The sequence below is a fragment of the Bactrocera dorsalis genome, chromosome 4 (genome assembly GCF_023373825.1).
Source record: "Bactrocera dorsalis isolate Fly_Bdor chromosome 4, ASM2337382v1, whole genome shotgun sequence".
NCBI classification, from domain to species: Eukaryota; Metazoa; Arthropoda; class Insecta; order Diptera; family Tephritidae; genus Bactrocera; species Bactrocera dorsalis.
The window spans coordinates 20,472,978-20,485,003 of record NC_064306.1 but is presented as its reverse complement, the minus strand read 5'-3'; the positions used below and the strand labels follow the sequence as shown (position 1 = coordinate 20,485,003).

General features: G+C 35.4%; 1 protein-coding gene across 27 annotated transcripts in view; it reads left to right on the top strand.

The window, feature by feature from the left end:
- LOC105233047 (small conductance calcium-activated potassium channel protein) overlaps positions 1 to 12,026 on the top strand; it is a 334,439-nt gene that overhangs the window by 130,293 nt on the left and 192,120 nt on the right. For 26 of the 27 annotated variants that reach the window (XM_049454631.1, XM_049454625.1, XM_049454618.1 and 23 more), the window contains 3 exons: positions 941 to 1,051; positions 1,872 to 1,999; positions 5,199 to 5,268. In XM_049454631.1, the coding sequence (XP_049310588.1) occupies positions 941 to 1,051; positions 1,872 to 1,999; positions 5,199 to 5,268 (309 nt within the window). Of the gene's footprint in view, positions 1 to 940; positions 1,052 to 1,871; positions 2,004 to 5,198; positions 5,269 to 12,026 lie in introns of those variants that run through there. The other variant, XM_049454633.1, reaches the window with a different exon arrangement.

Sequence of the window (12,026 nt, the reverse complement as noted above, 5' to 3'; positions counted from 1 at the left end):
TTTTGAACTGAAATTTAGCATAGATGTCAATAACAGTACTACCAACTTACAGAAAAATGTATAAATTAAAAATGTTCCTATCAATTCCATCACAGTAGTACATACATTTATTAATTACTTTACAAATTACTAAATTGAATTTTTATTTCTAAAATAAAAACTTTTGTATCAAAGAAATTTTATTGTTTAAAACTCTTTATTCGTGCTTCAAATTTAACTTAAATTTGTTTATTACTAACATTAGTAAATTAAAAAAAAAAAAACGAATAGTTTTGACTAGATTGTTGTAATTGAAATATGTATAGAAAAACAGAATTTTTTTGTATTCAATTGATATGAAATTATACTAACCATGCATAATATTATCAAATAATATCTAGGGAGAGTTCAATTACAGAGCACCAATTTTGAAATCAATGTTTTCAGAATTTCGAACATCCGTTATTATTCTGAACCACAACGCGCCTTAGCTTCCTTCATAAATTAGGAAGCTCAGTTTCATGTTGTTTTTGGCAACAAATAACTAGCATGATATTAGTTGTGAGATTCTATCGTTTCGTTTTTTTGCACCACACTAGTGATAAGTGCCATTATAAAGACAATTATACAATTATAATTATATTCACGCTCGTTGTTCTTTCAAATTTTACGATGGTTCTTTACACAGATAATAAATAATTATTATAAGTGGTCAGATATTAAAGTATTAAAAGTGATCATGTACTTTATCTAAAGAGCTTAAATAAGATGAACTGCAAATAATATTATCAAATTCCGACATAACATATAATACAGATAATAAAATAGTATGTATTTAGGAAACGTCGGGTTGAGATTTAGAAAATACTACGAAAATAACTGCTACTGATGTGTCAAAGCACAACAATTGTATATGTTCATAATACTTACATATTTAATAACACTTTATATCTAATTACAGGGTGCCGGTTGTACGGCCTTGCTTGTCGCGGTCGTTTCGAGAAAATTGGAGCTCACTCGGGCTGAAAAACATGTTCACAACTTTATGATGGATACACAACTAACGAAAAGGGTATTCGAATAAGTTTTAGATATTCCTAAAAGTGCAAAACTTTCATTTTTATTATATTTATGCAAATAACTCGTTTAATTAATAATAGTTTTCATAAGATAGTATTATTATTAACAGTTCTTTACATTTTAATTAGTCCAAATTAATTAAATATTATATTTTCTTTATCAAACTTATTTATTTATTTAAGTATGTGAGTATTAATAATTTTATACAAAGTTGTCCTCAAATTATAATAAGAAATTCAACAATAAACGACATGAATGTGGACTTTACGGCCAATTCTATATTTTAAGAATACAGTTTCCACTTAAATATCATACGTACATATATACTCACGTTTTCCGTATATACTATACAAATTTGAATTTATACGCAAGTAGTTACTACCAATTCCTCACTATTGAAATAACTTAATAATTGATTTACAACTCTTAAACTAATAATATTCATCTAACGGCAATATTTTGGAGATTATATCTCTATATTATTCAATCAATCATTATTTTTAAAATCTGAGAGAACATTTTAATAATTTATAATATAATTAGCCCAACACATTTATTTTAAAAATTATTGAAATAAAACAATAAGTTAGATAAAAAAAACTGTAATAAGTCAGAATTCCACATAAGTTAGTTTACCAAAAACATATTTTATATAAAATTTACTCAATACAAGATTGATTTACTTCTATGAATATATCCATATTATATATTTATGTATGTATGTATATAATAAAATGCACGTTATTCTAACATATTATATTGAAATTATTCATTAAAATTTATTCCATTTCTTCCTTGCGTCATAATTTTAGCTGAAAAATGCAGCGGCAAATGTTCTTCGTGAAACTTGGCTCATTTACAAACATACAAGACTAGTAAAACGGGTTAATCCCGGACGTGTAAGAACCCACCAAAGAAAGTTCCTTCTAGCTATATACGCGTGAGTATTCTAGAGAAACCTGTCTCACAATTTTTATGTGCAATGTACTCTGTGAAAGTCGTAATAGTTATTCAAAATTAAACATTGTACAAACAGACAATATTCCTCAATTTCTTCAGTGTCATTTGAGCACTGGCCAAACTTTATACTAATGTAATATTAATAATTTTGCTTTGCAAGTTTTTTGTCCCACCCAATAATCACCTCAAGCGACCCTCCACTAAAATTTCGAACTAATAATGTTTGCTTACAAGCATGTTATTTATAACATTTGGGCTAAAGCCCTTTTTATTTCAATGTTAATTTAAATATAATGTGTTTTTCCATATACATTCACAATTCTCGCAATAATAAATGCATGTGTGTAAATTCCATTTTTGGCACCCCTATTCCATTTGCACACGTGGACGTTAGAGTGTGCTTTAGGAATTTCTAATACTTGTATTAATCAACCATATAAATATCAGCTCGTGATTTAAAAAGTTAATCTAAACTCGTTTTACTAGCCTGTAACTAGGTTGTAAAGCCCTGTTTACATAAAAATACACAAGCCATAAGACATATATGGATCAGCTGTTGTTAATTATAACAAAAAAAAAATAGAATTTATGTAACAGTCGTTAATTTTCTAGAATTTCGTATCTCAAGCCAATATGATCACTTTGCTTCACACATTTACATACCCCTAGTTTTAGTAATTGTAAGTGTCTCTCTGCTTTCCCATTAACATTGTGTAAGCTTGTCGGTGTTGTTGGTGGACTTACACTAAAATGTAAACTCCAATTTTCACTTTGAATATTAATATCCATAATTTCGTTAGTGTTAAGATTGCAGAAGTCTCTACTTCTTCTTCTTTACCTCTCACACTTATCTCTCACAACAATATTTAAATATGTTGTGTGGTGGTTCTTCTAAAAACTACAGAAAATATCCCCAGTTTTAGTGGTCAACATGAGATTGAGATACGATTTTCTGCAATCTTAACGACGAAATTTATTTCTACTGCTTCGTATTTTTCAACAAATTTGTCCCAAAAATTAGAACAAGCACTTGTACATGCAAATACATATATAGATGTACATATGTATGTATAAGGGTGCGTACATACATATTTATTGATTAAAAAGTTGTGTTAAGCTGAATACTTTCGTCGAAGCAAGGAACTGTAAGTGATGTACTTTAAGATGATTGAATTTTATATTTCATCGTTCCATTGAAGTTTGGTGTTTTTAGCTTAGATTAAAATCGAATTATATTTAAGAAAATTGTTTGTCTGATCCACTTAAAGATTTAGTAAATCAATGGAAATTATAACCAATCTTTTTAAATAATTTTCTCTATATAGTTAAGCTATTCTCTTAAATACGTATAAGAAAGTTCAGTGTTCAAAATGTTTTGGCTATTTTATAAAATAAAATTTAGTGAAAAGAAGAGAGAACATTTCCGTTTCCCGTAGTATGTCGGATACACTTAAGCGCTTGATATTATTTGATATTTTAAGTAATCTTAACATGCATTATTAACGACAAAACATTGTATAGCGCAACTACTTTCACAAATGTAGTGAAATTACAAAAACGAAATATGCGCCTGTTTTAAATAAGTAAATAATGTTGCCTAATTTAAATTTCAGTTAGAAGTCATACATATAAATTTCATGGTCGTTGAGTGTTTCTAGATACAAAACTTAAGGTTTCCCCGACTCATAAAGAAAAATTAACATGATATATATTAAAAATAAATATTTTGTCCTTTAAACAAAAATATCGGTAATTTTATATAAATTTAATATATGTATATTAATATAATAGATATTTTTGTAATGGCTCTAAAACCATTTCTAAAATTTAATTTTATAAATTTTTGCTATCCTCTTGAAAACTCTGTTCTATTTTAGTCTTTTTACACTAAAAACTAGGTATGGGGGTTCTAAAATTAAATTAGTTACTCAATGTCAGTTATGATCATTAACAGGGTTTTCCAATAAAAGTGAAATGATTTAAAAAAAAAACACACACACTAATTGACTTCAAGACTTGTTTTGTATGAACGAATTCGATGAAGCAAATTTTCGAGTTGCACTAAATCAAGTAATAGGGTATGAATAGCACTTTCACTATTAATTTCTAAAGCTTAAAGACAGTCTAGTTTATTGCTAAAGCCCAATGACTTCAAATAACCCCACAAGAAGTAGTCTAATGGTGTTAGGTCGGACAAGTATATGTATTCTTTAAATAATGTATTCTTAAAATAATCAATTTACGGTCCTCAGCAAACACTTGCTTGAACGGCAGCAATATTTTCAGGAGTTTGAGTGGCTCTTTGTGTTATTGGCACTTGAACGTTATGTAAGGAAAATGTACGCTCAAAATTTTCGACGAATAGCAAAACCGCACGAAAAATTCCAATTAGAGAACGATTATTTGATAGTAAAATTGAATAATTTGTAAAATGTAAACATTACTGAAAACAATGAAAAAAATTACAGATAACCACATATTAAAAGTAGCCGAAATGATAATTATAAATCAAATTATCCTTATTGGAAAACTCAGTACCTTGTTTGGGAATGTTGTTGGAATTCGCGTGGAATAAAATGAAGATTATCAACAAACTGATTGCACTGTCTTAGGTTGACTTGGAAACACATTATTAATAAATTTTAATCATATGTTAATTTTTATCTATGTATGTAGTGTTGAAGAGAAGAAAAAATTGAACACTCTATGTTCGCTACAATTTGCGGTTCTGCTGATTTTTTAATTGTGATTCCGGCCCTTTTTAGTAGTGAAAGGAGACTCTTTCCGAAGACATAATTCTTCTTCGAAATTACGTAATCATTATTTACGCGAAATGTTTATTACGAAATAAAATAAAAATGTTCCGTTAAACATGAAAACATGCAGAATTATAAATGAACCACTGGATTATTGAAGATTAATATTTTTTTTATTAAATCACTGGAAATAAATACGCACATAATGCAATTATTGATGTCCCAAAGTTTCATGGACTTATAGCGACTCATTTTCATTTATATAAAGAATAGTTCCACAAAGGATTTTAACAAAGCAAAGTTTTTTCGACACTAAATTCAACTGCAATAAATTTAAATTTACATATATTATTCGTATATTACCTAAGTAAGGAGACATTTGTTTCGTCTAATGAATTTTTCGATTTTTCTGATGTCAAACAGGTTACGAAAGGTTAAAATGGATCAACGAAAACTAATGGATAATGCCAATACAATAACAGACATGGCCAAGGTAAGGGATGAAGTAATTTGCATTTGGTATTCATTACATTAAGCATTAAATTTTGATCCACTTACAATAATATATGGTATATGTAATCAAATATTTTAATTTTCAAATATTGGCACAGAGGTTGCATTTGTATTGCTCATAGATAAAAATGTTCCGTTAAACGTTATCTTTAAATAAAGTAAGGCTACATATTTAGTTACTTTTTAATGCAGGTGTACTTAGGTTTCTTTCTATACTACCATAACTTCAACAATCGGATCTAAATGGGCACAAAATTGGCATAGTATGTCTGTCCATAAGCGTCGGCAAGAATTATTAAAATCGAGAAAACAATTGGAATGTTAACGATGTGAAAAATTTTTATAAACTAATTTAATGGCATGCGTTTCTTTAATTTGGTCTTACACAAGGATTAACTTGACTCTTCTGTGTCATAGTCAACAACTTCGTCACCTTCTTCTTCGATATCCTGTGCAAAGATCAGCTTTGGTTTGTAAAAGCATAACAATGCATCGCTTTCTCTATAGATGTGACTCCATCTTTCCTTGGAATTTTCGGTTTTTAATCAATTTGTTCTTAGTTGTTATTATCCCTGATCACAGCGACAATTGGTTTCTTAATTACATCCTTTTACGACACAACCTCAAAATGTATGTGGAATTTTCATATAACTCAGTTTTTGGGTTTTATTTTTATCTTCTAAAACAAAAAAAAAATATTTTTAATTTGGTTTGAATTTACCTTCTTATGTCCCAAACAAATCGTTTTTTGTACTCTTTCAGCCTGTTGCTACAAAGTAATATAGTTTTGTACACCTCACGGTTGTACGCATCATCTAAATCGAAACGATATAGATGGGTTATATATATAAACTTAAGTAAAAATTGAGATATCTCAACGAAACTTCGTATACAGGTTCCAAATGCTTACAAAGTGCCATAACTAAGCACTAAATTAAGATATAAAACTGTAATTTGGTACAGGGGATTGCAGTAGCAAAGGGCACCTCTGGGTAAAAAATGTAAGAAAAAGTGGTCGTAGCCAATCGGAACATAACCCCGCTCACTTTCCATATATGTAACAGTACAGTTCAAAAGTACTAAAAGGGCGATAAAACAATAACTAATTACGCCAGAGACATTAAATTTTGCCTATGAGATAGAACAAAAGGGCTTTATGAGAACCAATTACGCCTACTTCCCATATAACACAATTTAAAAATCCTTTTGATCTTTCACTTTGCAGTATACAAAACAAGAAGTAATTAGTATAACGGAATACAATTTTGCAGTAATAAGTATCGAATATGTGGACCCCAGTATCTCTAGTTGACTTTTGACCGAAAATATTTGTCAATGAGTGAGATATACAGTTGAAATTGAGATAGAATCCTTTTTTAACAATAATAATTCTGTGTATCAAATATGTGTTGAATCGGGTCAATGCTTCCTGAGCCCCCATATATCTAATAAAAAGATTTTCGAACTTCCAGGTAACTTTATGCTGGATATATCACTTAACATTTCAGTTATCTCACTGAAGATTACATAACATATTTTCCTCAGTCATATATCATAGTGCCTAATATAGACACAATTGGGCGAAAACTTGACCTAGCCGCCATATAATTATTACCAGGATTTTCAGCATCCGACAGACTTTGCTCCATTAGATTGGTGTTTGTATTTGGGATACCTTAAACAAATCGTATGCCGAATTTGTCGGACAGTGCATGATACTCCATATGTATATGTGACCTGGTCTACGGAAAGGGGGCTTAGGTGTCAAAAAATCAATTTTCACTTTTTAGTTGATTCGGATGGAAGATGAGATGTTTTTTCACGTGATAGAATCCAAAAAGTCATAACTTGACGATAATCAACAGAAACACTTACACAAATGTGATAACAGAACATCCGGAAAGAGAGACGAATGAAAACAAGACAACAGCAGCTGCGCGGTATTAGAGTAAACGTCACTTCTTCAGTGTTACTTTTTTAAATGTTCCACACTAGCAACATACACGATGAACTATAATAATATTCCGACCAAAAAACAACACTTACTGGACGTCCTTGGAGCCTCTGGAAAGGAGAACAATTAATGAGATAAAGAGAAACTGACGAAACGTGTTGTTTATTTTTAACAGCTGTTTCCCAGAAAACTAGTTTTCGCACGTTAGCTCCCTTTTCATAGACCAGGTCTTCTTCTTCTTAATTGGCGTAGACACCGCTTACGCGATTATAGCCGAGTTAACAACCGCGCGCCAGTCGTTTCTTCTTTTCGCTACGTGGCGCCAATTGGATATTCCAAGCGAAGCCAGGTCCTTCTCCACTTGGTCCTTCCAACGGAGTGGAGGTCTTCCTCTTCCTCTGCTTCCCCCGGCGGGTACTGCGTCGAATACTTTCAGAGCTGGAGTGTTTTCATCCTAGCCAGCGTAGCCGCTGTCTTTTAATTCGCTGAACTATGTCAATGTCGTCGTATATCTCGTACAGCTCATCGTTCCATCGAATGCGATATTCGCCGTGGCCAACGCGCAAAGGACCATAAATCTTTCGCAGAATTTTTCTCTCGAAAACTCGCAACGTCGACTCATCCGCTGTTGACATCGTCCAAGCCTCTGCACCATATAGCAGGACGGGAATTATGAGTGACTTATAGAGTTTGGTTTTTGTCTGTCGAGAGAGGACTTTGCTTCTCAATTGCCTACTCAGTCCAAAGTAGCACCTGTTGGCAAGAGTTATCCTGCGTTGGATTTCTAGGCTGATATTGTTGGTGGTGTTTACGCTGGTTCCAAGATAGACGAAATTATCTACAACTTCAAAGTTATGACTGTCAACAGTGACGTGAGTGCCAAGTCGCGAGTGCGACGACTGTTTGTTTGATGACAGGAGATATTTCGTCTTGCCCTCGTTCACTGCCAGACCCATTTGCGTTGCTTCCTTGTTCAGTCTGGAGAAAGCAGAACTAACGGCGCGGGTGTTGAGACCGATGATATCAATATCATCGGCATACGCCAGCAGCTGTACACTCTTATAGAAGATTGTACCTGCTCGATTAAGTTCTGCAGCTCGAACTATTTTCTCCAGAAGCAGATTGAAAAAGTCGCACGATAGGAAGTCGCTTTGTCTGAAACCTCGTTTGGTATCGAACGGCTCGGAGAGCTTCTTCCCGATCCTGACGGAGCTTTTGGTGCCGCTCAACGTCAGTTTACACAGCCGTATTAGTTTTGCGGGGATACCAAATTCAGACATCGCGGCATAAAGGCAGCTCCTTTTCATGCTGTCGAAAGCAGCTTTGAAATCGACGAAGAGGTGGTGTGTGTCGATTCTCCTTTCACGGGTCTTTTCCAAGATTTGGCGCATGGTGAATATCTGGTCGGTTGTTGATTTGCCAGGTCTAAAGCCACACTGATAAGGTCCAATCAGTTCGTTGACGGTGGGCTTTAATCTTTCACACAATACGCTCGATAGAACCTTATATGCGATGTTGAGGAGGCTAATCCCACGGTAGTTGGCGCAGATTGTGGGGTCTCCTTTTTTATGGATTGGGCATAGCACACTTAAATTCCAGTCGTTGGGCATGCTTTCGTCCGACCATATTTTACAAAGAAGCTGATGCATGCTCCTTATCAGTTCTTCGCCGCCGTGTTTGAATAGCTCGGCCGGCAATCCATCGGCCCCTGCCGCTTTGTTGTTCTTCAGGCGGGTAATTGCTATTCGAACTTCTTCATGGTCGGGTAATGGAACGTCTGCTCCATCGTCATCGATTGGGGAATCGGGTTCGCCTTCTCCCGGTGTTGTGCTTTCACTGCCATTCAGCAGGCTGGAGAAGTGTTCCCTCCATAATTTAAGTATGCTCTGGGCATCGGTAACTAGATCACCTTTGGGGGTTCTACAAGAGTATGCTCCGGTCTTGAAACCTTCTGTAAGTCGCCGCATCTTTTCGTAGAATTTTCGAGCATTACCCCTGTCGGCCAGCTTATCAAGCTCTTCGTACTCACGCATTTCGGCCTCTTTCTTTTTCTGTCTACAAATGCGTCTCGCTTCCCTCTTCAACTCTCGGTATCTATCCCATCCCGCACGTGTTGTGGTCGATCGTAACGTTGCGAGGTAGGCAGCCTGTTTTCTTTCCGCTGCGACACGGCACTCCTCGTCGTACCAGCTGTTCTTTTGCACTTTCCGAAAACCAATGGTTTCGGTTGCAGCTGTACGTAAGGAGTTTGAAATGCCGTCCCACAGTTCCCTTATACCGAATTGTTGATGAATGCTCTCAGAGAGCAGGAGTGCAAGCCGAGTAGAAAAACGTTCGGCTGTCTGTTGTGATTGCAGCTTCTCGACGTTGAACCTTCCTTGTGTTTGTTGGCGTGCGTTTTTTGCTGCACAGAGGCGGGTGCGAATTTTGGCTGCAACAATATAGTGGTCCGAGTCGATGTTAGGACCTCGGAGCGCACGTACATCTAAAACACTGGAGACGTGTCTTCCGTCTATCACAAAATGATCGATCTGGTTGGTGGTTTTTCGATCCGGAGACAGCCAGGTAGCTTGATGTATCTTCTTATGCTGGAACTAGAATCTAGTACTACAGATAACCATATTTCGGGCCCCGGCGAAGTCGATCAGCCTCAACCCATTTGGGGATGTTTCGTCGTGGAGGCTGAATTTACCGACCGTTGTGCCAAAGACATCTTCTTTGCCGACCCTGTCCTTAAAGCCGCCAAGCACGATTTTGACATCGTGGCGGGGGCTGCTCTCATAAGTGCGCTCCAAGCTCTCATAGAAGGCATCTTTGGTCACATCGTCCTTCTATTCCGTCGGAGCGTGGGCGCAAATCAGCGATATGTTGAAGAACCTCGCTTTGATGCGGATTGTGGCTAGACGTTCATTCACCGCAGTGAATGATAGTACTCGGCTACGGAGTCTCTCTCCCACCACGAATCCAACACCAAATTTGCGCTCCTTTATATGGCCACTGTAGTAAATGTCACAGGGACCTACTCGTCTCTGTCCTTGTTCCGTCCATCGCATTTCTTGGACGGCGGTGATGTCAGCCTTTATTTTCACGAGGACATCAACCAGCTGGGCAGCGGCACCTTCCCAATTAAGGGACCGGACATTCCAGGTGCATGCCCTCAATTCGTAGCCCTTATTTCGTTTGCCATGGTCGTCATCAAAAGGGGGGTCACTCATCCGAGGCTTGTTGTTCCTTTTCATTGGGGGTGTTTTTTTACGTGGCGGGTCCCAAACCCAGCGCACAATCCTATGCAGGGGATGTTTCGCCTTCTCACGTTAGCTCGCCTTCAAACGGATGTTCTTAGGCTACCCAGAGGATACTTGGTCAAAGACCGGAAGTCGTGAGCTGCTTGAGTCATATGCAAAAGAATCGTTTCTGGCCACTCCCAAGTGAATGGCGATCAGAGAACTTTCCTCACTTGCGTGAACTTCTACACATGACTCCATCCTCCAGGTCACATATATAAAATTGCCTATATTCCTAACCTCTGGTTGACGTTTTGTATCTTAAGGTATTTCCCCTTGTTTCTTGTAAGTTGTACGATATAAAATGTTCGGTTGCACCCGAACTTAGCCCTTCCTTACTTCTTTTAATTTAAAATATTGAATAGTCGAAAAAAGTTTTTTCGTATTTTGTTAATACATGTCGTTGCAGTCGTATATCACCAATACTACCAATCACATTGTGCCTCACCATATAGTTGGAAAGGCGAGATTTTAAGTTTCATTTAACCAAATTGAGAAAAAGTTAACCCTCTATAACGTATGGTAGACCACAGGCAACAAACCGTTTCACCTTCCTAAATTCTACTCGTAGTAATTTTTTTCGTCTTGTCAAGCAATGTAGAATGTAGTCTACACTCCATTCCTCTAATCAAGCATAAGCAAAACAAACTAAGTGCGGTTACTTTTTTCCAATGAAGCTTTTTCTTCAGTGAAAGTCGGGCACTGGCCTCAATGTGCGGAAAAAAAATCCGATGCAAGTTCCCGAAATGTGCCGCGTTCACTCACACGGTGTGTGAAAAGTGCGGGTTAGCTTTATGCTATACCAGAAACAATAATTGTTTCAAGAACTTTCATTTGTCCTGAAGGATTTCCATTTTACTCATAATTTTGCCCACTTTCTTTATCACTGTTACTCATTGTTTTTTTGTGTTATATGTGTTATAAATAAAAAGTAAAAAAAAAAAATAATAATTTCTGTATATTTTTCCCATAAAACTAACCGATTCCACTAAAAATAGTTAATTTGGAGGTTTTGAGGGTTAAAGCTGTTCAAAAATCAAAATAATCAAAAGTCAAAAGTCAAAAAGAGTCAATATAAGATGAAATTCACTATATTTTAAACTTTATAAAAAGGGAAGAATGTCATGCAAGCCACCAATGAAATTTGTGAAGTTTACGGAAACGATGGTGTATCAGTTAATGTAGCACAACAATGGTTCGCTCGCTTCCGTGAGGGAAATTTCGAAATTTCGATTTACAGTTTTACACCAATTTACGATTTAAAACTGATTTTTTACTGATGTTTCATTATATATATGTACTACAAAATTATGGGTAGATGAAACAAAGGGTTGTGCCCTGGGTTTGGGACCCGCCACGTAAAAACGTCCCCAACTCGGCTATAACCGCGTAAGCGATTTCTACGCCATTAAAGAAGAAGAAAAAGAAACGAAAAAAGCAGTTTTGAATAGTTTTCTAGCTGTTTACTGGTGTCTTTTTTAGGTTTTCTGCGCAAATTTA